This window comes from Urocitellus parryii, chromosome 9 (genome assembly GCF_045843805.1).
Source record: "Urocitellus parryii isolate mUroPar1 chromosome 9, mUroPar1.hap1, whole genome shotgun sequence".
In the NCBI taxonomy this organism is placed as follows: domain Eukaryota; kingdom Metazoa; phylum Chordata; class Mammalia; order Rodentia; family Sciuridae; genus Urocitellus; species Urocitellus parryii.
Window position 1 is genome coordinate 7,662,137 of NC_135539.1, and position 27,393 is coordinate 7,689,529.

A 27,393-nucleotide genomic window follows, 5' to 3' on the forward strand; every position below is an offset into this window, starting at 1 on the left:
GACTCCATGGGCCTTATTAAAGCCATGCTGTGCATACTGCCTTGCTCATCCAAAAAGGTGCAGTAGCACTCCCAGATCATTCAACTTCTGTAGCCTCCCCCTCTGGTCATGAGGTGGGAGGTGGGGGTGCCAGTTAATCATTAGAGCAGTGTTCGCCAGGTGAAAGGTCAAAGAACAAGGTGTGAAGCCCTGCTAGGGAAACAAGTACACTTTTAGGCTACACCAAATATAGCACATTTATTTGGAAACAGTAATTTCAAAATTATCTCCCAAACTCAGAATCTATAGACCAGTATAGACACCTAAAGTAAACAGGAGCAGTCTTCATCAACTGGTCAGTAACAAATAAAACTAAGTTAACTGATTACAAGGAGTAGTATTTTTCATGTTTCCCTGTTAAGAATCAGTTGGAGTGCTCTGTAAAAAGCTTCCCTGGAGATTAATCCCATTAGTTGATTCAGCTAGTCTGGAATGGGCCAGTAAATTTGGGAATTTTTATTTCCACACATGCCTCTAGATGACTGTCAAGTCCCAAGGAACTTGGAACATGATTTCGCAGATATTAAGTCTTGAACTACTGATCCCGGAAAGACTCACTGAAAAGTCTTATTCAGTTCAGGAAACAGACCTCTGAAGGTTTGGTTCAATACATTCTCCTGGTGGAAAGCATCACTTTATTTTGGTTGTTTCAAATTCTGTCCCAGCTTATCCAGATCATGTTTTTTCCAAAGGGTCCATTTTTCTTGACTGAGGTTTAGCAACTCAATCGAATCATTCTTTAGAAGTAGTTTCTATTAAAAGATAGTCACATTTAATAACCTTTACTTGTTTGTCTTGCTCCCTTCTCTCCCGACAGGAAGTGAAGGCGCTCTGTGTACTTAATATTCTGACCTTTCCACCTTAAACCTCATACTGACCACCCCGTCTATGCCAGCCTCGATCTCATCATTTTCTTTAACTGGCCCAACTCCCTCAGGCGTCCCGGTCAAGATAAGATCTCCTTCTTCTAAGGTTATTATCTTAGAAATGTAGCTGATGATGTAGGGAATGGAAAAGATCATGGAGGATGTCTCGCCCTCCTGCCTGAGCTCTCCATTGACCTTGAGCCACAGTCTCAGGGCGTGAGGATCAGGGATCTTCTCTTTGGGGATGAAGGCGCTGACAGGGCAGGAGGCCGTGAAGCCCTTGGCCAGAGTCCAGGGTAGCCCCTTCTTCTTGCACTCGTCCTGCACATCCCTGGCGGTCATGTCCAGGCACAGGGCATAGCCGGCCACGTAGTCCATGGCGGCGGCCTCCGGGACTGCGCGGCCGCGCCTGCCCATGAGCACACCCAGCTCCAGCTCGTGGTGCAGCGTGCGGCAGTAGGTGGGCACCAGCACGGGCGTGCCCTCGGGCGCGTAAGCGGTGGACGGCTTCAGGAAGAGCACGGGCTCGCTGGGCAACGCGCTGCGCATCTCCTTGACGTGGTCCGCGTAGTTCCTCCCAACGCAGACGATGTTCTTCCCCCACTCCCAGAAGCGGGACAGTGGCCTCGGGGCCGCCATGGCGCAGCCCTAAGTCACGTGGCCACCGGCTCCGGCGCCTACGGCAGCCTGGAGGGAACGCGCTGCCTCAGGACGCTGTCCCGTTGGCGACGCCCTATCCTACCTTGCACTGCTCTTGCGAGGCGCGCCCGGTGGCTACGTCAGGATGGCGGCCCGGGCCCCAGAGAGACTGGGAGCACAGAACACAACTTCCCAGCTACCTCGGGCACCCGTTCACGGGCCCGCCTCCGGCCCTCAGCAGCCGGGCGGGGAGGGAAGGAGTTGAAAGCGAGCGCGCTGATTGGCTGAGGTGGGGGCGGGGCGGGGCGAGGCAAATGCTGGTTGGCTGGGGGCGGGGCAGGGAGAGTCGGGACCTGTTTGGAGACGAAGCGGCGCAGGGCCGGCGCTTGTTGAGTGGGGGCGGGTCGAGTGGTGCGAAACGGGAGCTGATTGGCTGCAATTGCCGACGCCGGCGTTGCGGTCCCGTGCGGGGCAGTGCAGCCCTGCAGGTCATGGTGCTCGGCCGCAGGCTGTTCGGCTGCCGGAGCCTCGCCGCGCTGGGAGTCGCCTGCGCGCGCCGCGGCCTTGGTAGGTGGGCCGGGGCGCCGCTGTGCTGGGCGTTGGTCGGGCGCGCCGACGCCGTCTCCGGGGCCAGGAGCCGAGACTGCTAGTCCGGCGAGGAGCGGACGCGGCCACCAGGCCTCGGCGGGGCCGGGCGTGGTGAGGGTGTGGGCACAACCGTTCCTGCCTGCCGCCTCGGCCTACAGATCTTCCCCTCTCGCGTCTGGCGACCGCGGGCCTCCGCGCCGTGGCCAACAGCCTGCCAGCCGAGTCCCAGTCCCGCGGCAGCCGCCCAGGTCCACAGTGCGTGACACACCCTTGCTAAGGAAGGAGCCTGCCCATTGAGGTTCTCAGGACGCAGTCTCTCCCTCGGGGACGCGGTGTCCCCGGAGCGCTGCATCGGAGCCCCTAACCCATGCGCTGGGGCGGCAGGTGCGCACAGGTGCAGAGAGGCGGTACTGGGAAACGCCTTAAAGTATGTTGTGGGCCACACAAAACATGTCTTCGGACTTGGCGCAGACCATAGGCTGTAGCCCGTGACCTCTGCTCGTGCAAAACGTTCCAGGTGCAAACTGGTGAGCTGGAAGCGGTTTCTAGGCAGTGTTGGGAGAGTGGTACTTGTGGAAAAGGAGTAGGGTTTCTGGTGGTGCCGGCGCCTGGTGAACTCCTTCCTTAGGAATAAACGCATGCTCTTCAGCTTGCCAACAAGATACGTGTGTGTCTAGAGCAGGTTGAACACCGGCTATAAACAGTGTTCCTTTATGGGGACACTGTTTTTGCCTGGAGTGTTCTACCAGGAAATAGGTAAAAAGACTCCTTGTTGAGCATCCCCCCACACACACCCAGTCCTGTTTTCACTCTGATGTCCTCTGGTAGCTTGAATAGTGCTGGGACTTGGGGGAGGTAGAATGTCACAAAAAAATAATCAGACAAAATGTTTATTTTGCTGAGCATGAATCTGGAAAATTCCCAGATAGTGTGTCCAGAAGGGGAACTGGAGTTCAGTGGTAGATCACTCGCCTAGCACACACAAGGCTCTGAGTTCCGCCCCCAGCACCACCAAAAAAAAAAAAAAAGAAAGATTTCCCAGGCCCTGGCAAATAAAGTTAACCCCATATTTAGATGGCCCCTGCAGCAACATCTACCCAGAATCCCACTGTCCCTCCTTATATTTTCCTACTCTTTAAAACTATGACTTAAAGTGTTGGGGCCCCATGTATTTTTACATGTAATCGGAGTTTCATTGCCAAAAGTACTTTGACATCTGTCCATTGAGTGGAGGATGCTTTTGTTCCTGTCACTTCTCGTGGCCTTCTGGCCCAGCCAGCCAGAGTTCTGTGGCTCACTTCAATGATGATTCTGTGTCTCCCACCCTTGAATCCTGAGTGGTTGTGACCAGATCTGTTCCCCTGGAAGTGGTGTCTGGTGCATTCTCCACATCTCCTGCCATTTGGGAGCAAATGCTCTTTTCTCCTCCAGTTGGAGGCCTGAGGGCTGTGAATGACTGCATAGGACTGAGCTCTCTCTGGAGGTGAGCTGGTGTGCTGGAGGGTACACAGCTGGGCACTGGTACCCTTCCTCTGCCTCCCATTCCTCTATTCTTCCTGAGTCAACTCCCCAGGGTCAGCCGTAGTCCTGTTTGACAGTGGTTTGCATCACACCACAAGTTGGCAGTTCTGTCTTATTTAGAACCCTCAAGAGAAAATAAAGATCTAAGTCTGAGAAAGCTAATTTCCACCAGTGTGTGCACGAGTCATTTTCTACATCCTTGTGGATGTGATTGAACCAAGACATTCTCTGTCGGAGGAACTCTAAAAAGCCAGCAAAGAGCAACAGGGTGCAGTAGTACACACAGTGGATCCAGCAACTTAGGAGGCGAGGAAGGAGGATCACGAATTCAAGGCCAGCCTAAGCACCTTAGTGAAACCGTCTCAAAACAAAAAATAAAAAAGAACTGGGGATGCAGCTTAATGGTAGAGTACCCCAAAGTTCAATCTCTAATACAAAAACAGAAACAAACACAGAAAAAAAGGGCAAGAGTGGCACAGGCCTGTACTCCTAGCCACTCAGGAGGCAGAGGTTGGAGACTTGCAAGTTCCAGGCCAGCCTCAGTAACTTAGCAAGATGCTTTCTCAAAATAAAATTAAAACCCTGCAGGGGAGATAGATAGTTCAGTGCTTGCTTTGCAAGGCCCTGAGTTCATTTGGAGTGGGAAGGGGTGCGGCTCCTTTGAAGTCTGTTTGGTGTGCCCGCCCTTAGGCTGAGGACCTGAGGCTGCATCCTGTGTCTCCAGGCCCAGCCCTCCTGTATTACACAGATTTAAGGAAGAGTTTGACTGTGGAACAGAGCGCCATGAAGGTTGAGCTACTGCCTGCCCTGACCGACAACTACATGTACCTGATCATTGACAAGGACACCAGGGAGGCTGCCATTGTGGACCCTGTGCAGCCCCAGAAGGTGCGAGGCTGTGCCCAGGCCCCTGTGTTTTGTCACCCAGTACCCTGTCTTCATCCCCATGGGTTACAGCCACTGTGTCTTTGTAGCTCTGCTGAAGATGAGTGGAATTTAGCCCATTTAATTTTTGAAAGCAAACTAGTGTCTAGCCACTCTCTTAAGGGGGCATTAGGAGGGGTGGAGAAGACCCCAGGCCCCATGTGGCAAGTACATGGGTCCTTTGGACATGACTGATCCTCCTGCCTCTGCCCCTTGGTGCTGTCTCCGGGAGGCTGACCTCAGCTGGAGGGATTTGAGGAGGTGGTGGGTAGGACCAAGAGCTCCAACTTGATCAAGAGAAAAAGACCATCTTCCTCTATTGTCCTAGAGTTGGTCAGCCAGCAGGGTTGGGCTGGGGGTTAGGCACCCACCCTGCAGGAGGCAAGCCAGGCCAGGAGTGTGACCCAGCATCCGTCCTGCCTCCCATGTGGCTGCAGGTTGTAGAAACCGTGAGAAAGTATGGTGTGAAGCTGACCACGGTGCTCACCACACACCACCACTGGTAAGTGCTAGGCTCCCCAGGCTGGTTTTTCTGGCTCTGGAGGCGCCTGTGGTGGCAATGGGGATGTGTCATTCACTTGAGGAGGACAGGGGCTGGCTCAGTGCACATGAGGATGGATCCCTGGAGGACCAGGGTTCCTGCCCTCTTGCCCTTGAGCCTGGGAGGCATTGACTTTGGGCCCTGAGTGGTGGGTCTGCTGAGGGAGCAATCCCTTGGGGAGATGTTTGTGGCCTGTGTCCTTTGGGCTGCTTCACTCATGGTGTCTAGGAGTCTGGCTTCTGGACCACAGGAGGGTGCCCAGCGGCTGTCTTTCGTATCTCTTGGGCTTGAAATGGGACATGGGCCTCCATGTTAGGGAAGAAAAGAATCTAGATATTGGTGTTTTTTTGTTTGTTTGTTTGTTTGTTTGTTTGTTGGTAGTGGGGATTGAATTCAGGGGACTTTACCACTGAGCTACATCCCCAGCTTTTTTATTTTGAAAGAATCTTGCTAAGGTACCGTTGCTGGCCTCAAATTTGCTATCCTCCTGCCTAAGCCTCCAGAGTTCTTGGGATTATAGGCATACACCACAATGCCCAGCCACTTTTTTTTTTTTTAAATAAAAAAAAAGAGTGTTTTTGCTTTTCTGTTTGTTTTGTTTTAATATTTGGAAGCTGAAAGCTGGGGAAAGTGCCTGTGTTTGGGTCTTTGGGGTAGAGTCGCCTACACCCAAAGCCCTCTTTTTTGGCCTTTTGAAGCTTTTGAGGCCCTTCAAGTGTAGAAGAAATGTTTCTTTTGTTGTTAATTTTCTTTTCCAAGTGACTATGTGAGGGCAGCTAGTGCCTTTTTCTTCAACCCATTCCTTGAGGCATCTCAGCCTGGATGAGGCCCCTGAACACCCAGGGCTTAGGCTGATGTAAGCCAAGTGTGGAGGACAAGGCTCAGACGCAGAGTCCTTGGCCAGGGTCCTCTGAGTCCCGAAGAGGTCCCCACATTAGGGTGGGTGCCGGTCACCCCACTCTTGGCCTGTGCTGCTGAATGCCCTGTGCCACGGCTGCCCTGCTGCAGGCCCCCCCACCTCTGAGGGCCCTGCTGGGGCCTGTGCTGCTGCCTGGAGGCCTCCCACTCTGCGCCCTGCCCGTGCCAGGCAGTCCACGCTCCAGGAGACTCTTGCTGGCGCTGCGGAATGCCATGGCTTCCTCCAACACCCTCTCAAGTTTAGGCCAGGACCAAACCCTGGACGGAGCTTCGGGGATGGGCCTGTTCCTCATGCAGGGAGCACTATTCTTGTCTCAGTGGTAAAAGATCAGTGATGAGAGCATCTTGAGGAGCTGGTGGCTCCCTGGCCTGGGTGCTGGTGGGGGGCAGTGGGGCTGGACAGCTGTTCCACCCTTACCTGGGGCCTGCTGGGCAGAGGATTCTTGTCTGGGTGCTGGAGTCTTCATGGGGTGTGGACTCTGAGGTGGACATGGAGCGAGGTGGGCATGATGACCACTGGATTGTCAGGAGGCCATGTTCCCCGAAGTTGGGAAGGCAAGTGCCCCAGCCTTGAGTGAGGTCTGACCCAGGCATGGGGATGCTCCCAGTGGGGTCATTGTGGCCTGGGAAGGGTGCAGAGTGGAACCCTCTGCTGCCCCCTTGCCAAGTGCAGGCTAGAGGACTCTCTGGGGAACCGTGGGAGCCTGAGGAGTGCCGGGAGGTCCTCCAGCCTGTTATACTAGCACTGTGGCTGGCCTGCCCACAGATAGAGCCAGAGGTTCCTCAGGAAGCTTTCCTGATCTCGGTGTACCTTAGAATCACCTGGGGAACCTCCAGAACAACTGCCTCGGCTATCCAGGCCAACAGCACCTGAAAGTGGCTGGGAGTGGAGCCCCAGTGCCTTGGAAGGGGTCATCCAGGTGATTTGTTCCTCTGCTTCAGCAGCAGTAATGGGCAGGGCACAGGGTGCCTTGCTCATGAACTGGGTGTCTGAAGAGGTTGTTCCAGTGCAGCCCAACCACAGACGGGAGCCTTTCCTGTTTTGGAAGGTGTGTGTTTCTTCTTATGAGGAACAGACCTGGAAAAATGGAACTTCCATTTGGTCGGGGTGTAAAGGCAGCAGGCAGACTCTGCACCTGGCAGGTAGCCCAGCCTCCTGTTGAACTTCCAGGGACCACGCTGGCGGGAACGAGAAGCTGGTCAAGCTGGAGCCGGGGCTGAAGGTGTATGGGGGTGACGACCGTATCGGGGCCCTGACTCACAAAGTCACGCACCTGTTCACTCTGCAGGTAGGGAGGATCTTCAGAAAGGTGCTAGGGCTGAGCGTCGTTGGGATTGGGCCTGGGCCTCCCTGTGCCTGCCCCAGCCCGTCTGCCCTTGGACAGTCTTCCCTCTCGGGAATTAGCAGGAAATCAGTGTGCACATAGTGTGTCCCTGGCGTTAGGCTGTGGAGCACAGCCCTGGGCCACAGGGACTTGGGGTCCATGGAGCTCTGTTGGATGCATGATGATGGGCTGTGTGGAGGGGTGCCAGGATCCAAACAGCTTTCAGTAGCTCAGTTGCGAGTGCCCACACAGATGTGGAGAGTGGACGTGAGAGGTCCCCATGGGAACTCCTGCGGGTGTCTTGCCCTGTTGGCTTTGCCATGAATCCCACTGTTTTGAAGTCAGGAACTGGGGAGGTGGGTGGCAGGAGAGCGCTCTCCCTGGAAGATTGCCTGGTTTTGAAGATCTGAACAAAATAAGCCCCTTTGCCCTTGAGTAATCACTCCAGAGTGGTCCCTGCATGCAGGGCTAGGCCCCAGGACGGAGTCCCTGTATCTCCTGCTCTGTATGTGGGCAGCTCTGCAGATGTCTTTGGAACACAAGGTCTGAGCAGGCTGGGTGCTGGGGAGGGGTCTTGTGAAAATAGCATTGCCCCCTGCCCCTGACCCCCTGGAAGGAGGGATCGTGGGGTCTCATGCTGATGCCTGCTGTTTCAGGTGGGGAGTCTCCATGTTAAATGCCTATCGACCCCCTGCCACACCTCAGGACACATCTGTTACTTGGTGAGCAAGCCTGGTGGTCCGGATCCCCCTGCTGTGTTCACAGGTGAGCCTGAGGAGTGAGGAGGGACCAGGCAGACTTGCAGGGACCACTTTCCTTCTCTGGCCCAAAGTTCAGTGCTCAGAAGACTACAGCCCTCAGGGTAGAGCCTAGGCTGGGCTCCAAACATTCTGGGCTGCCAATGGGTGCTTGGGAGTGGGAATGCCTTCAGGACCAGATCCCCGCCACGCTTGCTGCTGTCAGGTGCTGGGGAAATGGCCTCGCTTTGAGAAGGCCGTCTGGCAGGGACACCCCAGCCCTCCAGCACAGACAAGTGGGCATGGCCTGGGAGCAGGGAGTCCCTGAGGAGGGGGACTACAGGGCTGCCAAGTGTTCCTTTTGCATCCCTTGGATGAGCCCTGTGGGCTGGGCTAGGCTGGACCCAGAGCATGGTGGGACTGCAGTCTGGTCCAGATGTCCTACATACTGACCTCCAGTGCTAGACACTGAGATCTTCTGACTAGACGGTGATGGAAGCCACCAAGTTGGGCAAGTGAGCAGCAGCCAGGTTTAATGGGGGCTCCTGCCTATAGAGACATGTCCTCCTGGCTCCTGGAGGGCAGAGGGGTGGCTCTGTCCATTCCTTGCACTGGGCATGTGGATTGGCTGTAGATACACCTGAGCATCTTGCCCTGTGCTTGTGTCACTTGCTGTCGAGGACACATGACACCCTGGCCTCAGCCATACAGCCAATACTGCCTGAGGGTGGCACACAGCAGGCTCCTGGGGTCACTGTGGGCCAAGCCAAGAGTATGGTTCTGCTCAGGAGCCTGAGCTAGGGCAGCCTGGATGGCCAGCGCTGGGTGGCCATGGTGCTGGTCAGCCCTGTCTCTGGTTCTGTCAGTGACTGGTGCTGATTCTTGAGTCCTGCAGAGATTTCTGCCCTGGCTTTGTGACCACAGTGAGGTTTTCATAGAGCCTGGCTGGGGCCAGGAGTGGGGCTGCGGCCGCTTCGGCGGCGGAGGTGTTAGGGTGATGTGGGCCATACGCTGAGGGAAGCGCCCAATGAGGGGTAGAGGGGCATCTGTTGTCTCCTTGGCTTTCCTGAAGATCCACGATTATTCTAGATCATTCTGCGCTTGTTTGTAAATGCAGCTGCTAGATTCCTGATTCCCCACATGTAGCGTGTGGTGCAGGGCAGGGACCCTGGGCCATGTCAGCTCTGAGCCAGCCCTGAAGCAGGGGACAGAGACCTGCTGCATGGCTGTGCTGAGAGGCAGCATGGGATGGGATTCCTGGGTGACTGTGTGTCCCTTGTTGCGGGCTGCCAGGCTGCATAGCAGCTGCCCCAGCTTGCGTGGCTCTTGTCCCTTGGGAAGGCCACATATAACTCCTGGGTTTGTCACAGACATCAGGAGGGCATGGTGGTCTTGGGATGCCCCTTCATGAGGCTGTCCCTGAGCTAGAGGGTGATGTGGAGGGTGGCTGTGGCCTGTTCTTGTGCCTTGGCCTGTGTATAGCTGTTGGCAGGTACCCTGAGTGCCTCAACCCCGCCCCAGCAGGGACAAGCAGGACGGTGTCCTGGTGAGGCAGAGCTGTCTGGCCTTGACAGGGAGGCTGGTGGTGAGGAATGGCTGTCCAATGAGCCCCCGTGTGGGGCCTGGAGCCATGCTGGGCCCTCCATCCTGGCTGAGCCAAGGAGGGATCGGTGTAGGTGACAGTCCAGATACAGCAGGTGTGGTGGGTGTCCCCTGCAGCTGCAGTTAGAGATAAGGTCCCTTCAGGCCAAGGGGTGATGAGGGGTGGTGGAGAGGAGGGTGTAGTGGCGGACTGCCTGGTCAATGTCTGTGGGAGGGCCCAAGGTTTGGAACTGGGTTTGGGACCCACCTTGTGGTAGTGAGGCCAAGGCCTCAGGAGTTGCAGGAGGCGGCGGCCCCTGGACTCAACATCAGGGGCCTTGCCCAAGTCCTGCAGGGGCATGTCTCTCTGTCAGGGCGACAGCCTGATACTCAGAAGAGGCCCCTGCTCCTGGCCCCTCACCCCTGCCCACTGCGCTGGGGTACCCAGGGCCACCACTGAAACACACCCTTCCACCTGAGGAATCTGGGGGCCATGCCTGCCGTGGAGGGACAGCAGGGAGGTCCCCCACGGCCGACTCTACTGCTCTGAATGGTGGGAGTGCACTTGGTGGGAGTGGTCAGTGCCAAACCACGGTGCCTACAAGGTGGGCCAGCCTGGGTGCAAGACCCGGGTATGCAGGGAAGAGAAGTGGCTGGGCCGAGGCCTGCAGGGCAGAAGACCCTGGGTGCTCTCAGCCGCAAAGGGAGGGGAGGGTCAGAAGGAGGAGGCCTGAGAAAGGCAACTGCAGTGTGGGCTGGGAGGGCCCCAGAGCCATGGTGCGTTGGGGGCTGGAGGGTGGGGTCCGGGCGACATTGGTTTTGGTGCCGGTTGAGATGTGAGGCAAAGAGTTCGGGGCAAAGACAAGAGTTCTGAGTTGTCTTGTGCTGGGTTGGATGGAGGCGGCTCCTGGGTCTGTATGGACGTGGCAGAGGCTGTGATCAGGGGCGGTGTGGGGAGCTCGAGGCTCAGCGAGCCAAGGCTGTGGGTTTAGCCCGCAACCAGCTGGTGGCCAGCAGCCCAGCTCGTGACCAGCTACCTGCACTTCCCAAGGCCCAGCCAGCCCCCTCAGGTGGCCTTGTTTTCCAGGTGACACCCTGTTTGTGGCCGGCTGTGGGAAGTTCTATGAAGGGACTGCAGAAGAGATGTATAGAGCGCTGCTGGAGGTCCTGGGCCGGCTCCCTCCAGACACAGTAGGCTGTGCCCCCGTCCTGTGGGACCCCAAGTTCTAGGCCCACCCCAGGAGAACTGCCATTTGTATGGGTGACAGGATTCCTGTGCAGTCTCCCCGTGCAGGCCCCACCTGTGTGCTGGGAGAGCAAGCAGGCAGGGGCAGCTTCTTAGTGGAGTTTTTAGTGGTTTCTGACATGTGTAGGAAGCGTCCAGCCCTGAGGGATGGTCCTGTGGGTACCCAGTGGCTGCATGTGCCCTGTGAGGTGCCCAGGTGGGGAAGTGGGTGTGACCTTCAGGGGTGGCAATCATCTCCTTTCGGGTGCTGCTCTCTCCTCAGAAAGTCTACTGTGGCCATGAGTACACCATCAGCAACCTCAAGTTCGCACGCCACGTGGAGCCCAGCAACACTGCTGTTCTGGAGAAGCTGGCCTGGGCCAAGGTGAGTGCCTGGTACCCACGGCTGGGCCAGTCGTCCTGTTGTGCTCCTCGGGTTCCTGGGGCTAGGCACCGAGAGCCTGTGCCGTCCAGCCTCTGCAGCACGTGAGGGCTGTGTGGGCCTCGGCAGCCTGCATGGACCTCGGAGGCCTGCTTAACACCAGTGCCGCCATTCACAGCAGTAGAGTCAGCTGTGGGGGACCTCACTGCTGTCCCTCCACGGCAGATTCCTCAGGTGGAAGGGTGTGTTTCAGTGGTGGCCGTGGGTACCCCAGCGCAGTGGACAGGGGTGAGGGGACAGGAGCAGGGGCCTCTTCTGAGTATCAGGCTGTCGCCCTGACGGAGAGACGTGCCCCTGCAGGACTTGGGCGAAGCCCCTGCTGTTGAGTCCAGGGGCCACCTCCTCCTGTAACTCTGTTCTTAACAGGTCTTGTGTTTGTCCAGCATCTTTTCCAGTTTGGGGGAACTTATAAGGTGCTCCAAAATCACACGCACGCAGTCTAGATCAGGTGACACACAGGCATGTGCCAGTGCCCACATCCAGGTGCTCGGGGTCAAACCCAAGGCCTCTCGCATGTGGGCAGATCTGCCTTCTGCCTCTTAGTAACTAGACATAGAGGATGACCCACTTACAGGAGAGTGCTGGTTCAAGTGGCCGGTCTGGTTAGGTGAACTTGACAGCGTGCGCTGCAGACGTGGCATGCTGCTCCCCGGAAGGCCCCCTGGGTGTACTTTCTGCCCCCATAGCAGACTGTCATCGAGAGTGTGTGTCCTCTTGCTCTGCTTCGAAGGTCCTGTTGGCTTGCTTCTGTGTGGTCACTGCATGGATCCTGCAGTTGTTTGTCTATCCCCTATTCATGGCCTCCTGGGCCGTTTCCAGGTTTTGCAGTTGAGTGGCGCTACCAAGAGAGTTGGTGTACAAGTCTCGCGTGGGTCCATGTTTTAACTGCCCTTGGGGAGATGAGAGTGGATTGCTGGTCATGTAGTTAAATGTCTCTTTGCCTCTGAAGAAGCCACCCAGCTGTTTGCTAGAGTGGTTGCCCCATTTCACACCCCGGCTCTGAAAGCTTAGGTGATCCATCGCGCTGGTGCTGACCAGCTGTGAGCACTGCTGGCCCTTTGGGGTCTTGTTGTCCTGATGGTGTGCGTCTGGACCTTGTGCTTCTGCCATTTCCATTTCCCTGACGACAGGGAAGCTGGCCATCTTTCCACATGGCCCTCTCTTGTGAGTGCAAGTTCAGCTCTTGTGTGTTTTAAACACCGGGTTCTCTCTTTTATTGAGTCGTAAGTGTCTTCTGTGTCTTTGTCAAATATAAATATATGGCTCAAATATTTTTTCCCAGTTGGTGGCTTCCCGTTTTCCCCAGACTCCTTTGAAAAACAGAAGTTGATACTTTTGGTGAAGTTCCACTTTTTGTTTCCTACAAAATCTTTGCATATTCCTGGGTCACAAAGATGGTTTTCTCCTGGAGTTTTGGTCTTGGATTTGGCATTTGTGTGGACTGCGCAGGGCGCGCTCCAAGCTGCTGCTGGGAGTGGCGGAGGGGCAGGTGTCCTTCCGTGGGTGTCTGGTCATTCACTGCCTGAAAAGCAGTCCTTTCCTCATTGGATCACCTTGGCATCTAAAGGAAAACGCTGATGTCCTCACAGGCACCCTTGCCTCCGCCGGGTCTGTGTGGCCTTTCCCTGCCTCAGCAGCATCCAAGGCCAGTCTTACGGAAAGGCCTGAAACCTGGTGGAGTCCATCTGCTGCTCCTCTTCCGAGCCTCCTGGCTCTCTGCGTCCAGTGCGTTCCCATATGATTCCTGCAACACCAGGATGGCTTTTGTTTCTCTTTCCAGTTCTGAGAATCGAACCCAGAGGTACTTTCCCACACATCGACATCACCTTTCTAGATGTTCTTTTGAGACCGAGTCTGTGGTTGCCCAGGCTAGCCCCGACTTGTGCACCTCCAGCCTCAGCCTCATCCTCCGCCTCCTGCCTGCACCTGGCTGAGCCATACTTTTTGTCTTTAAGAAATCTCTGCTTACCCCAAGGTTAGGAATTTTTTTTCACATTGTCTTTTGGAAGTTTCATAGCTTAGCTTTTACCCCCAACCAGGGCCTACCGGATCGGGAATGGCCCTCTGCCACCTGACTCTGGCAGTTCTCTCTGTGCGCCAGTCATGGATTTAATTGATTGTTTTGAAGAACACATTTCTGCCTCAATTTCCCCACTGGCTCCTGTCTTCCTGCTGCTTACCCCTCCTCCTAGGGACTGTGCATTTCTGTGCTCTCATTGCATGGCTCCTACGTGGGGCCTGGGGTCTGGGACTTCTGGGGTCTGGGACTTTAGGCCTTTTTTCTTTTCTTCTTTGCAGTGCTGGGGTAGAACCAGGGCCTCTTGCATGCCGGGCACGGCTCCACCCTGAGCCACACCCAGGCAGCCCACCCCTCTCTCTGTGCTTTTGCTCGTTGCCTCTGCTGTGTGAAAGAGAAAGCTTCCCCTCTGCCCTGCTCCCCCATGACAGCAGGGGCACATGCAGGCTGGCAGCAGCTCGCCCTCGGCTCATGTGAGTCAGGGCCTGTGGTCTGCAGTGACCACGCCGCTGGGCCTTTTCTCTTGGACCAGGTTTTAAGATCACCACTGGGTATTTGAAGTGTGATAGTGGTGTCTCTTACAGGAGAAATATGCCACTGGGGAGCCCACGGTGCCATCCACCATCGCCGAGGAGTTCACCTACAACCCCTTCATGAGAGTGAGGTGAGTGGGCACAGTGGTCCCCCATGTGGCTGTGCCAGCAAGAGCTGACCCCAACCCAGAGCCCACGTGGTAGGCCTGCCCCATGGGCATCATTAAGCAGGACCGCACCTTTTCCCAAGTGTGAGAGCTTTCCTTGGCACCTTGGCAAGGGTGTGGGGTTCCAAGACCCTGGGGCCAGGGATGCTGTCATGGGCCTGGAGGCCTGGGTAGTGCAGGACACTGTGGAGATGGTGGCTTCCTGCCTCCTATGGTGCTGGAAGGACCTGGTGCAGCCGCATGATCTCCTGCAGTGGAGAAACACCTGCCAATTTCCTCGCCACAGAACCCCAGCTCTTCTGGGTACCCTGGGGGCAGTGGGCTGTGTGCTGGGGTAGTCGGCAGCTCGCAGATGCCTCTCACCCCCACAGGGAGAAGACGGTGCAGCAGCATGCCGGCCAGACTGACCCCGTGGCCACCATGCGCTACATCCGCAGGGAGAAGGACCAGTTCAAGGTGCCGCCAGACTGAAGCATAGCACCAGCACGGCGGGAGGGGAGGGTGGGCGACCCTGGGGTTGCACTGCGGGGGGGGGGGGGGGGGGGGACTGGTTCTAGGTCAACTCCAGAGCCCTTAGATGGAGTTACAAATGTTCTAATGCATATTTATAAGAGAAAAAGTTTTAAAGTATTTATTCCCACACCCTCTGCTGGCAGACTTTGCATTTTCTCTTGCCTTCACCTGTGGCTGTCTCCAGCCAGAGCCAGGCCCCGCCCTGTCCTCCTGACTCTGCAGGGAGAGTGGAGGTGGCTGGCTTGCCCTCAGGCCCTTCCTTCCAGCTCCTGGCCTCCTGATCTGTCTGCCCACAGCAATGAAAGCCCACCTTCAGGGGCGCTGGCACCTGGTTCTGTGTCATCATTTTTGTGAGTTGACTTGAGCTCCTTGAGCAGAGAACCTGTCCCTTTCTGGATTGGGGCATCCGGTCTGCAGTGCCCAGGTGGACAACTGCCAGTCCTGTGCCCTGGCTCCACCATCTGCTGTTCTGATTCTTGTCATGAATGGGGGCAGCAGAGCCGGAACGTCCCTGCCTGTTCTACCAGAGCAACTTCACACCTTCTCTAGGGCCTTGGGGCTCTGCACTTACCTGCATGCCCTGCTCCTGTGCCCGTCCCCACAGAAGCTGCCGTGTGGGCCAGTCCTGGAAAGTTCCCAGGAGGCTAAGAGGTAGTGCCTCGTCCTGTCCCAGCAGAGGGGCTATCTGAGGTGGTAGGCAGGTGTCCTTGGTGCAGCCTTAGCTGAGCACCCACACTGCTGTCAGGTTCAGGTCAGGACTGTCCTTACCTGTGTGGTCCCTGCTCGTGGTTTTACCACTCACCATCCTTCCTCTTGGAGGAGGCTAGGTCCTGTGCTCTCCAGTGAGTGTCCCTGCTGCCCCAGCTCTTCCCCTGGCTGGAGAGCACTCAGCCTGGCCCAGCCCGGCTCTGGTTGCCCGATTCACATCCTGGGCAGTGGGTGGGGGCCGGGGAGGAGAGGGACAGCAACCCCAGATGTCTGATGGCAGCCTGACCCAAGATGGAGGGGAGGACGATGTGGTGTGGAAGAAGGGGCACTGCCCCCAGCTTACTGGGGAGAGGGGCCCGTCAGGGGAGTCAGCGGCAGGTCTGTGGGCGGTGTGGATGGCTGTGCTGCCCGCTCTGGCTGTCTGCCTGCTCTCCTGGTGTGGCCACAGTGCTTGCCTAGGCCCCAACTCCACTGAGGGCTCTGTGGCCCTACAGTGGCCACGTGGGCCATACCACTGTGAGGCCAGACACCAGGATGTCTCTAGAATTTCATGGGGATGACAGAGTCATGCCTTCTCAGAGACTGATGCAGATGGGACCCCAGCTCCTCCTACACCCACAGAGGGGGCAGGACCCTGTGGGTGGCACGGCCATGTGCACTCACCCATGTGCGCTGTGGCTGACGCCCTCCTCTGACCCTAGGTCTTGGCAGCATTATCTCCACTGCCAGAGCCGTGGGTGGGGAGGCCCCCCTCCTGCTCTCCTCCTATGGGTACAGCATTCAGGGGCCTACCCACGGGTGCCCCACACCCCCAGGTGCCCCACGCCCTGGGAGACTCACCAGGCCTGAGGATGTGTGCTCAGCCCTCTGAGACTTGCTTCATTTTCCCCTCACCTGGTGGCCATGGGAGGTGCCAGGCAGTTTCCCTGCTGATGGGGACACAGTGGCCTCCTGCTGCAGTGAGGCTTCCTGCCTGTGAGGGTCCCCTGGGCTAGTGAGAAGTGGAGCTGCTGGGCCATGGGTCGGTCATCTGCTGGAATGACAGTCCTGCGGGGACACGGTCTCCGGGTGCTTGCAGGCTGCTGCCTGTGCCCATGGTGCTTCCTTGGCAGCGAGAGTTGCAAGTGCTGTTTCGTGTCACGTGTTCTGCGTGTCCTTCGTGATGCGTCCCTAGAGTTGATGGTCTGTCACTGGCTTCCTGCTGTCTGGTCGGGTGGTACCCCTCCTCATGCCAGCCCAGTGTGACTTCCTTACCTATGGTAAATGTGTCCTACTTAAGTAGGACACACATTTCCTTCTGTGGGGAAAGTTGAAGGTTTTTGGTGTTCTTTTCACATTCAGGCCTGGATGTAGTGGCCACGCCTGTGATCCCAGTGACTCAGGAGGCTGAGGCAGGAGGATTTCAAGTTCAAGGCCAGCCTCAGCAATTTAGCAAAACCCTGTTTCAACAAGAAATATCAAAAGGGCTGGGTGTGTGTGACTCAGTGGTAAAGTGCCTCAGGGTTAAATTCCTAGTGACAACAACAAAATTCCCTTGAAAATGGCTCTCCTGCCCACAGGGGATGGGTACCCAGGTGCCTGCCCACCTGTTCTGCCAGCCTCTGCGGTGTGAAAGCCTCACGTGCCCACACTCTGGCAGCAGGCTTGGCTGGCTGTCCTGTGCCAGTGCCATGTCCTCCTAGCACTGCGGCTGTGGCGTGCCATGTCGTCCCCCTCGTCGCCAGAGAAGGACACTGGCTCCCCTTGCACAGGGCAGGGTCGGTCCTGGGCGGCTGGCCCCTTGCTCCCTCTGCGTACGTCAGGACCTTCACCTCTGAGACCAGGACTGGCATCGCGCTGGCTCAGGCCAGGGAGGGGCTTTGGCAGCATGGAGTCTAAGCTGTAAGTGATCTTGTCCAGCTGGCTTTTTGCTGCTGCTCTACTGCATGAGGCCTGGTGCCTGCTACCCAGTGAGTGGGACCCCAGGCTGAGGGCACAGTCCCCACCAGTTTGCCCTCACCGCGGACACAAGCCACAAGCTTAAGGCCCAAGCCACCTGCACTTCTAGCCACAGAGGACACAGGCTTAGGATCACAGCTTTCACACAGAGGACGTCTGGGCCAGTTGGGGGCCTTCTGTGGAATCTAGCTACTGTCACCTCCACCCCTCGCGTTCACCACTGGAAGCTCCTGGCCAAGGGTCCTGCCCCACTGGCCCCTGAAAGGACCGTCCCAGCCCCTTTTCCTCCCTGGCTCTGTCTTTCTGATGAGCAGTTGGGATGTGGGCTAATCAAATGTAAGAGTCATTTTTCATCTAGATAAAATTCATATATCATAAACTAACTTTTTAAAAAAATATTTATTTTTTGGTTATAGATGGACACAGTATTTTATCTTAAGTGGTGCTGACGATAGAATCCAGTGTCTCACACATGCTCTACCTCTGAGCCACAGCCCCAGCCCAAAATTAGCTTTTTAAAAAAATATTTTTTTTAGTTGTTGACAGACTTTTATTTATTTGTATGTGGTGCTGAGAATCGAACCCAGTGCCCCACGCATGCTAGACAAGCACGCTACCACTGAGCCACAACCCTAGCCCCGCTTTTTTTTTTTTTGGGTGGTGGTGGTCCTGGTGGTTGAATCAAGAGTGCTCTACCACGGAGCTAATCCCCAGAACTTATTTTAAGTCAGGGTCTCTCTAAATTGCTGAGGCTGGCCTCAAACTTGTGATCCTCCTCCCTCAGCCTCCTAAGCAGCTGGTTTATGTACCACTGTGCCCAGCACAATTAGCTGTTTAAGTTGCACAGTGTGGGGACTGAGGTGTGGCTCACCAGTAGGGTTCTGGGACTGGACGCCTAAGGCCCCAGGTGCCATTCCAGTACCGCACACCCCAAAGAAGAAGGGAAACAGTCCAGAGGCATTTGCGTACTTACAGTGCTGCTTACCTATTCCTCTAATAGTTGGAAGCTGTCATTCATCAGTCTGCCAAACCATGCCAAGTGGGGATTCTGGGAAGAAAGCTTCCCCCGAGGTCGGGCAGGAGTCAGAACCTGGAGGATCCAGCAGAGCCTGGCCTGGGACTGGTGACAGCAAGAGATTGGCCCTGCCTCCACACTCCCTCCCCAGTGCTGCTCCCTCTGATCCATTGATCCATCCCTCAGCAGTCACCTCTGCTCAGAAGAAGGGTCACTCTGCTCAGACCCACACATGCCTGGGAGTCCACTGACAGCAGAGGCAGGACGCGAGATCCCTTCTCTGCCTCCTCGCCACCTCGGGGTCAGAGTTCATTTGCAGCCGAATATGGTGGTGTGCACCTGCAATCCCCGTGACTTGGGGGGCTGAGGCGGGAGGATCACAAGTTTGAGGCCACACTGGGCAACTTGGCAAGACACCATTTCAAAATTGAAAGTTCTGAGGGTGTGGCTCAGAGGTAGAGCACCCCAAGTTCAAACCCCAGTAACACAAAGTGTGTGCTGTCCTCTAACCCAGCAGGACTAGAGGTCTGCAATAGAAAGTTCAGAAAAATACCAAGAAATTAAATAAAACGTTTCTAAATAGCATCTGGGCCAGTGGTGAACAGGAAAACTAGGCACAGCCAACTAGTGTGCAGAGGGTGGTCCCAGCCCTGCACCAACTGGAGAAAAGAAAGGAGTTTTCAAGTAGGAATGTAGGCTACACTTAAGAAGCTAGAAAATAAACCCAAGGAATCACAAGGAAGGAACAAATTAGTAAATAGAAAACAGAAAAGACAAGCAAGTGAAAAGGTCCACACAATGGCAAACCCTTAGCTAGACCGGCCAGCAAAAGGAGGCCAGAATTTCAAAAACCATGAGTAAGTGGAGAAATCACTTGATTCTACAGACGTTGACAGGGCTTATGAGGGAATAAGAGGAAAACTCCACACTAAATAATCAGATGAAATGGGCAAGTTCTTAGCACAAATTGACTAAAGAGAGACAATGAAACAGCATGGTGCCTGTGCTTGTAGCCCCAGCAAGTTGGGAGGCCGAGGCAGGAGATTCACTTGAGCTCAGGCGTTTGAAGCCAGTTTGGGCAACTTAGCGAGACCCTGCCTCTTAAGGGGGACAATGATATCTGAATAGATCTACACCAAGAAACTGAATTGGGACGCCTTCAACCTTCCACGTGGCTTCCCGCCACATTCTGCGGATAAGACCATCACTCGTAGTTTCCAGGACACACAGGAGGGAACGGCCCCGTTTCTCCTTATGAGGCTGATATCTCACCTGGGACCAAAGCCAGAGAAGGGCATTGTGCACCAAATAGAAATCGATTTCTGTCAGGAACAGATAGGAAAATCTCTTGATGAAGTCTCAGCCAGCAGGGGTGAGCAACGTCACACCATGACCCAGCAGGACTCGCCCCAGGAAGTAGCCGTTGGCTGGCTGGAGCGCGCCTTGGTAGGTGCTGGGCAGTGACAGGGCCTGATGGTGGCGAGACCCCTCACTAGACAGGAGAGGAGAGTTCTCCGCCCTGAGGACCTCTGTCTCTTGCTGCTGCCACAGATCACCAGGTTTATCCTATAGTCCTGGAGCCCAGAAGCTGATGTGGGCCTCTCACTGGGCTGGATCAAGGTGTCAGGAGGGCAGGTTCCTTCTGCAGGCTCCAGGACGCTTGCAGCATTCCTGGGCACAAGGCCCCTCCTGCCATCTGCAGTGCCAGCACCAGCAGCTCAGCCCTGACCTTGCCTCTTACACACCGCCTTCTGCCTCTTCTGCTTCCCAGGCCAATGATTGCACTGGACTCCTCCAGAGAGCCCTGAATATTCTGTCGAGGTCAGTGGAGAGCAGTCTCCATTCCTGACTGCAGTGAAACCTCACGTGGCCACAGGCTCAGGGATCAGGACATGGATGTCACTGGTGGGGAACAAGATCTACCCTCCTGCTGTGTTTACGAAAAGCACACTCTGGCACTGCAGCCAATGGCAGGTGACAGAACTGAATGAGGCTGGGACCACACCCTGCCCCTGGCTAAGCCGGGCCTGGCCTGCCAGGAGCACAGGGGAGACAGGCGGCCCACCTGTGGGGAGGGAAGGGCAAAGCCCCATCACAGAGGGCCCCCGCAGGCAGCAAGGCCAGAGGACACCAAGTAGAGGCCTGGGGCATGCCATCAGCAAAGATCAGCTCACACCTACCTGAGTCCAGGGCCAGGGGACACATTACATTCAGCTACGAGAATGGGATCCTAACCAGACAAGTTACACTCCACGTATGTGAAATACGTCACATAACTCTATTGCCACAAATTTAAAAAGATTAAAAAGAACAAATTTAAAAAGATTAATTCACTTTTTTTAGGATGAGGGGCTGAACCCAGGGATGCTCTACCACTGAGCCCTAGCCCCCCATTTTTGTTTTGAGATAGGGTGTCACTGAGTTCCTGAGGGTCTTAAACTTGTGATCCCCTGCCTCAGACTCCCGAGTAGCTGGGATTATAGTTACGCCACTGTGCCTGACCAAATTCATTTCTGTATACTAGATATCCAAAATAAAATTAAGAAAATTCCATTCACAATAGCATGAAAACTAGTAAAATACCTAGGAACTACTTGAGCACAGCTGTTCATATGCTGAAAACTACATAAACTGAAACTTAGCAGAGAGCTGCTAAATATCTAAGAGCTGGGTGCAGTCCCACACCTGGGATTCCAGTGCCTGGCAGGGCTGATGCAGGAGCGTTCCCAGTTCCAGGCCAACCTCAGCAACTTAGTGAGACCCAGTCTCTGGGGATGTGCACTGTGGCTCAGTGGTAGAGCACTTGCCCGGCTGGCGTGCATGCATGAGTGAGGTCCTGGGTCTGACTCTCTGCATCACCAAAATAAAAATCTAAGTGAAGGGAAGGCACTGTGCTCATGGGTTGGAAGGCCACTGTTGAGAGGACAGCTTGGCCACAACAAGGACAGAGCACAGACACATGACCAGCACATGTGGACCTCGAGGATGTGCCCCATGGGAGGAGCTGGGCATGAGGGATGTCCCGCAGCTGGACTGGCCACTCCATGTGGTCCATGCGTCTGCTGGGGCTGCTGTTGGTGCGCTTGTCTGGGAAAAGCTCTGAGTGCAGGATCCACACACCACAGAGCCATGTCAGGAAAGACGCAGGGGAGGTCAGCATGCCCAGCAATGTTCAAGTCACCCCAACACGCTCTAGAAGAGCGTTTCAGCCTGACAGAGAATGAAGTTGAGGAAAAAGGATAACTGAAGAGTGTCAAAAACAACCAGCCCGGCACGGCAACCACACCTGGGACCCAGCACCTTGGAAGCTGAGGCAGAAAGCTCAAAAATTCAAGGCCAGTCTAAGGAACTTAGGGAGACTCTGTTTCACTGAGCCATGCTGGAGGTGTGGCTCAGTGGTAGAACACCCCTGGGTTCAGTCCCCAGGACCAAAGTAATGACAATAGGAAAGAACCTAAAGAGCACACACAGGTCACAATAGAGACACTGCAGAATCCCCTGTGGGGAGATCGCAGCCTAGTTGTGGCCCGAGGCACCCCCTGAAGGAGGACTTGCCTGCCCAAGTCAGAACCTATGGAGGGGTCCATGGTAGGGGGGTGCTGCTGCAGGGATGCAAACCCCGAGGGAGTGACTAGAGTCCTGGAGGAGCAGTGAGGCCACCTGAGCCGTGCGGGGACAGTGGCAGCAGACCGCAGTTAAGGCTCAGGTGGACCGTAGCTGAGACAACTTGAGAACAGAATCCAGTCTGTATTCAATGACTTGAAACCCCAGACCTGACAGACTGGTGACAGACGCTGTGGAACCAGCCCTCTGTGTCCTGTAGGGCTGCAGGGATGGAGCTCAACCTGAGATCTGGGGCTGCCTGACAACCAGGAGCTCTCACCATGGTGACCAGCACGAGCCAAGCCACGGTGCCAGAGAAGATGCCAGCATGCTTTCAAAGACATCTTGGATGGCCCAGCAGACACGCCCACATGGCAGCTTCCAGGGCCAGCCAGCCTCTGGAAAGGCGCTGGGTCCCCTGGGGACTGATACAGCACATTAAAGCCACAGTGTTACCCTCCACTTGCCAGCAGCAAAGCACAAAGACCTCTGGAGGCATTTTTGAGGATGGGGGTGCTTGGGTCTGCACCACCCAGAACCCTGCAAATGCACCCCATGGGACTCACAGCCCTTGGCCATGGAAGCACTGCTGGGAACTGCCTGGGAACCATCCCACACAGGCAGAGGCACCAGCCTGATGTCAGAGGAAGCCAGAGCCCATGCTTAGCATCACCACGCACCTGAGGGCCAAAGACAGCCCTGATCTCAAGTCAGGGACATGCTCCAGTGGCCCAGAGCGGCTGCCAAGGAGCAGGGCCACGACGGGGCAGGGTACGCATCTTCTGCAGAGCCCAGAGGCTGAGCAGTGTGTCATGCATACCCCTGTGTGGCTGCGGAATTTGAGAGGCTGATGTGGGCCTAACCCAGCTGCCAAAATCCTGATTGGGGTGTCCCCACCATACAAAGCTGGCCTTCAGTGGACAAGAAGATCCCAGCCCCTCTTCTCCCAAAGTAAACCACGGTGACACTGACTCCTCTTTCCAAATCTACCTGGGAGCCAGGGTGGGGCTCTCAGAAGAGGCCTCGGCTGCTGGCCTCAGAGGCCTGCTGAGGCCGCACTTTGGCTGTGTAAACTGCGCTCTGGGCTCCAGGCATGGACTTTCTCCCTGTGGATCTATAATTTCTCAGAAGAGAGGTTGAGGAATGAACTGGAAAATCCCTGGAGACAGGGCAGCACAGGTAGGATCTGCAGTGCCCTGCTCCCCACTGTCTGACCTGGTCGGCCTCTTCCTACCTCACAAGGAGGCACGTGTATAGAGAGCCCCAAGCCCCCCGAGCAGCCCCTCTGCAGCCCTAGTGTTGCCTTTTCTGGCACTTTCTGTGCATCCTCATTCCCACTGTTCCGAGCAGGGTGGAGAGTCTTGAAGAGAGTCTGCTGGAGGCCATGGGGTGTGGGTCAGGCCTCACCCACCAGGCCCTGGAAGAGGGACCCTAAGCCAGGGAGTGGAGCAAAGCCTGACCACCCAGGGGTGACCTCTAGCAGGCCAGACACCAGGTACCTGTCCCTGTGGTCTGCATACAATGGGGTGACTGAGGGTTGGCCAGGCCCTTGGTGGAGACTTGCAGGAAGTAGGGGGCAGGTGGAGGCTGACCGCTGGGCCACAAGACCTGACTCAGAGGCCAGGCTGCCCCACTGTCTTCCCTGCCCGCCTCTCCTAGGTCAGTGCCAGAGGAGGCAAACACAAGGTGGCCAGTGGCCCTGCCAGGTGTTCCTAGAAGAGGCCTTGGGGGAGGAGCAGTGGTCAGACATTAGCTGACCTTGAGGTCACAGGTGGGGCTGAGGCTGGGCCTGGACCCCGAACAGCCCCTGAGTCTGGAATGTGAATGCAATGCAGCAGGCAAGGAGCAAGGCAGTCAAAGGCCCACTCAGGCTGTTAGGAGACCCCAGGGCAGGCAGCATACTGGGCAGCTGGGCTGAGCATTGGGAAATGAGGTGGCACTGGTTTAACCCAACACAGTCAGACAGAGTCAGGGGACCCTGGGGTCCCTGGTGCCCCAGGAGCTGCCCAAGGGCCCCTGCTTGTATCAGGAGCTAGTCATTGGGTCCCCCAGGCGTGTCTTGAGCACCAGCCCTTCAAAGGCTGCTGTCGGGGTGTCCCTGCCCCCACCTCTGGGCGCATCCCACCTATGGGGGGCACACAATGAACCTGATGGCCCCCAGAGCAGCACCACAGCCCACCTCAGATCCTGAAGGAGGCCTCAGGGTGGACAAGGCCCCAGCCACTTCCCTGCACTCTCTGACCCAGGGGATCTGGACTAACACTGGCTGCCCGGCATGAGGGGGTTAAAGGGGCTGGGGCAGGGCTGGCTGGCGGGCTGTCCCTGCCGTGGGGAAACACAGGGCAGGGGCAGCCAGCCCAGCAGACTGCCCTTGCTCATTGCCTGCTGCAGCCTGCTCTCACGCGGGATGGCCTGCAGGGAAGGTGAGGCACCCAGCGTCCCCTGCCACTTGCTCTGGGGAGAGCCAGCTGATGACCCCCAGCCACTTTCCCTGTGGGGCAGCCACAGGGAAAGTGCAGGGCTCAGCTCTGGGAGGGCTTGTGGGGACTTTCAGGAGTGGGAGGGGAGCACAGCTGGGCCTGGAAGGGACTGCGCTCAGCTCCAGCACAGTGGTGCAGGAACGGAACTAGGTCTCCTCATACCCCCAAAAGGGGGGGTTTGCCTGGGACCCTCCACCCAACCAGAGCCCACTGCCCTCTCAGCCCCCATTCTTCTCTGGTCCTGGCTCTGGGTGGGTGGGAAACTGCCTTGCTCCTTGCCCATCTCTGTGGGGTACCTGGACTAGCCCCCCAGCAAGCCGGCACTTGGGACCACCTTGGGCCACCTCTTCCTCATCACAGCAGAGGAGCAAGAGGTGGGGATCTGATGTGCTGCCTCTGACCCCACCTGGGACCTGGAGCTCTCAGGGCAGGGACAGGAGGGACCCAGTAGGAGATTTGGGGCACTCTCGTTGGGGAGGCTGCTATCTGGCCCAGTGGGGCCTGATGCCTGGGGAGTGGACAGTCTGGGACCCCCTCTGCTGTGAGGCCTGTGTCCTGCTCTCTGTCAATGTGGGTAAAGGCCCACATGCAGGCTGTACAAATTGGGGAACAGGTGGGCAGTGCCCCCTAATTCGGGGCCTCATGTAGGGGTATCTGGCTCACTGTCGAGCCACAGAGGGCAACAAGTAGACACCCCGTCTGGGTCATCTCCAGAATATTCCGAAATCAGTCAGATCCTGGCTGATGGTTTCTTCTACCTTCTTCTGGGCCAATGTGGCAGCCTGGCTCTGCTCAACCACATGCCTCAGGAACATGGATGCCACATGGCTGGAGGGGCTGTGCCCATGAGGCCTGGGAGAAGCTGGGGAGCTGAGTCAGGGACTGCCACCTGCCGGCCTCCTGGGTGGCAAGTGCAGTCAGCTCCTGAGCCAGCTTGGCCACCAGCTAGTCTCTGATTGGTATTTAAGTGGGGTGACCATGTCTCAGTATGACCCTCCTCTTGCTATAGCTGAGGTCTGAGCAAGTTTGGGGTCTTGTTCACCTCCGGGGGACCCTGCCAGATCCCCTCTCCCCGCAGGAGGCCTAGCCCTGGTGGCACTGCTGGTCTCCTGGGCAGCACTGGGCCCCTGTGGCCTGGGTGGAGCAGAGCCCAGAGTGCTGGCAGACACCGAGGGCCCACAGTGCCCGGCCATCTGCATCTGCAGTTATGAGGACGACACGGGGGAGCTCAACGTTTTCTGCAGCTCGAGGAACCTCACGCACCTGCCCATCGGTATCCCAGATGGCACCAGGGCCCTGTGGCTTGATGGCAACAACCTCTCTTCCATCCCCCCAGCGGCCTTCCAGAACCTGTCCAACCTGGACTTCCTCAACCTGCAGGGCAACTGTCTGAGTGGCCTGGAGCCACAGGCACTCCTGGGCCTGCAGAACCTGTACCACCTTCACCTGGAGAGGAACCAGCTGCGGAGCCTGGCAGCTGGCTCATTCGCGCACACACGCAGCCTGGCCTCACTCAGCCTCGGCAACAACCTGCTCGGCAGGCTGGAGGAGGGCCTCTTCCAGGGCCTCCCGCATCTCTGGGACCTCAACCTTGGCTGGAACAGCCTGGTTGTGCTGCCCAACAAGGTGTTCCAGGGCCTGGGCAGCCTCCGTGAGCTGGTACTGGCTGGCAACAAGCTGGCCTACCTGCAGCCGGCGCTCTTCTGCGGCCTGGGAGAGCTTCGGGAGCTGGATCTGAGCAGGAACGCACTGCGCAGCATAAAGGCCAGCGTCTTCGTGCAGCTGCCCCGGCTGCAGAAGCTCCACCTGGACCGCAACCTCATCACAGCCCTGGCCCCTGGCGCCTTCCTGGGCATGAGGGCGCTGCGCTGGCTGGACCTGTCGCACAACCGTGTGGCCAGCCTCCCAGAGGACGCCTTCCCTGGCCTGCTGGGCCTGCACGTGCTGCGCCTGGCACACAATGCCATTGGCAGCCTCCGGCCTCGCAGCTTCAAGGACCTGCACTTCCTGGAAGAGCTGCAGCTGGGGCACAACCGAATCCGGCAGCTGGCAGAGAAGACGTTTGAGGGCCTGGGGCAGCTGGAGGTGCTCACGCTCAACGACAACCAGATCCAGGAGGTCAAGGCGGGTGCCTTCCTCGGCCTCTTCAACGTGGCTGTTGTGAACCTCTCTGGCAACTGCCTGCAGACCCTCTCAGGTCAGGTGTTCCGGGGCCTGGCCACACTACACAGCCTTCACCTGGAGGGCAGCTGCCTGGGCCGTCTGGGCCCCCAGACCTTCGCAGGCCTATCAGGGCTGCGCAGGCTCTTCCTCAAGGACAGCGGCATCTCCAGCCTCGAGGAGCGGAGCCTGGGAGGGCTGCACTCGCTCCAGGAGCTGGATCTTACCTCCAACCAGCTCTCACACCTGCCCAGGGGGCTCTTCCAGGGCCTCAGCCAGCTGGAGTACCTGCTGCTCTCCGGCAACCAGCTATCAGCCCTGCCTGCAGACCTCCTGCGGCCCCTGCAGCGGGCCTTCTGGCTGGATCTCTCTCACAATCGCCTGGAAGTGCTGCCTGAGGGCCTCTTCTCCACACTGGGCCAGTTGCGCTACCTCAGTCTCAGGAACAACTCCCTGCAGACCTTCCTGCCACAGCCTCCAGGCCTGGAGCGCCTGTGGCTTGAGGGCAATCCCTGGGACTGTCGCTGCCCACTCCGGGCGCTAAGGGACTTTGCCCTGCAGAACCCCAGTGTTGTGCCCCGCTCTGTCCAGGCTGTCTGTGAGGGTGACGACTGCCAGCCCGGGTACACTTACAACAACATCACCTGTGCCAGCCCTGCCAACGTCTCGGGCCTCGACCTGCGGGATGTTGGCGAGGACCACTTTGCACACTGCTGAGCCAGGGCTCCTGGCTTGGCACCCCTGCCCATTCACTGTCCTCAGCTCCTGGGCTGCTCATTCACTGGGGCTAGCAGTCCTGGCAGCTCAGGATGCTTGGGTGGGCGCAGGCTTGTATGTACCCAAGGGCCTGAGCAGAAGGTGGAGCACAGCAGTGTCCCAGCTGCCAACAATTAAAGTGAACTAGCAGACACAG

The 27,393-nt window shown here is 56.9% G+C and overlaps 3 protein-coding genes across 11 annotated transcripts; 2 read left to right on the plus strand and 1 right to left on the minus strand.

Annotated features, from left to right (window-relative positions):
* Positions 1-218: 218 nt before the first annotated feature.
* Positions 219-1,768, minus strand: Fahd1 (fumarylacetoacetate hydrolase domain containing 1). Its single transcript, XM_026385560.1, has one exon. The coding sequence runs from the start codon at positions 1,542-1,544 to the stop codon at positions 879-881; it is 666 nt and encodes a 221-aa protein (XP_026241345.1). The 5' UTR covers positions 1,545-1,768; the 3' UTR covers positions 219-878.
* A 226-nt stretch (positions 1,769-1,994) lies between these two features.
* On the plus strand, positions 1,995-25,422 carry Hagh (hydroxyacylglutathione hydrolase). 9 transcript variants are annotated; one of them, XM_026385364.2, is made up of 10 exons: positions 1,995-2,111; positions 4,402-4,541; positions 5,015-5,079; positions 7,208-7,325; positions 8,018-8,126; positions 10,767-10,870; positions 11,188-11,289; positions 13,948-14,027; positions 14,435-14,519; positions 18,223-18,810. In XM_026385364.2, exons 1-10 carry the CDS (start codon positions 2,036-2,038, stop codon positions 18,409-18,411), a joined length of 1,068 nt encoding a protein of 355 aa, XP_026241149.2. In that variant the 5' UTR covers positions 1,995-2,035; the 3' UTR covers positions 18,412-18,810. The 9 variants fall into 9 exon arrangements, with proteins under 9 accessions (XP_026241149.2, XP_077658420.1, XP_077658421.1 ...); XM_077802294.1 differs by having other exon boundaries at positions 1,997-2,111; positions 4,378-4,541; positions 18,223-18,808; XM_077802295.1 differs by lacking the exon at positions 18,223-18,810 and adding an exon at positions 20,009-20,389 and having other exon boundaries at positions 2,000-2,111; positions 4,378-4,541.
* Igfals (insulin like growth factor binding protein acid labile subunit) lies at positions 22,942-27,390 on the plus strand. The gene is made up of 2 exons (XM_026385645.2): positions 22,942-24,263; positions 25,399-27,390. Exons 1-2 carry the CDS (start codon positions 24,116-24,118, stop codon positions 27,195-27,197), a joined length of 1,947 nt encoding a protein of 648 aa, XP_026241430.1. The 5' UTR covers positions 22,942-24,115; the 3' UTR covers positions 27,198-27,390.
* The last annotated feature ends 3 nt before the right edge of the window (positions 27,391-27,393 follow it).

Coding starts and splice junctions, on each gene's coding strand:
- Igfals (XM_026385645.2), top strand. CDS start 24,116: ATGAGGGGGTTAAAGGGGCTGGGGCAGGGCTGGCTGGCGGGCTGTCCC. Junction 24,264..25,398: donor CGGGATGGCCTGCAGGGAAG/GTGAGGCACCCA, acceptor CTCTCCCCGCAG/GAGGCCTAGCCCTGGTGGCA.
- Hagh (XM_077802294.1), top strand. CDS start 2,036: ATGGTGCTCGGCCGCAGGCTGTTCGGCTGCCGGAGCCTCGCCGCGCTG. Junction 4,542..5,014: donor ACCCTGTGCAGCCCCAGAAG/GTGCGAGGCTGT, acceptor ATGTGGCTGCAG/GTTGTAGAAACCGTGAGAAA. Junction 5,080..7,207: donor CTCACCACACACCACCACTG/GTAAGTGCTAGG, acceptor TTGAACTTCCAG/GGACCACGCTGGCGGGAACG.
- Fahd1 (XM_026385560.1), bottom strand. CDS start 1,544: ATGGCGGCCCCGAGGCCACTGTCCCGCTTCTGGGAGTGGGGGAAGAAC.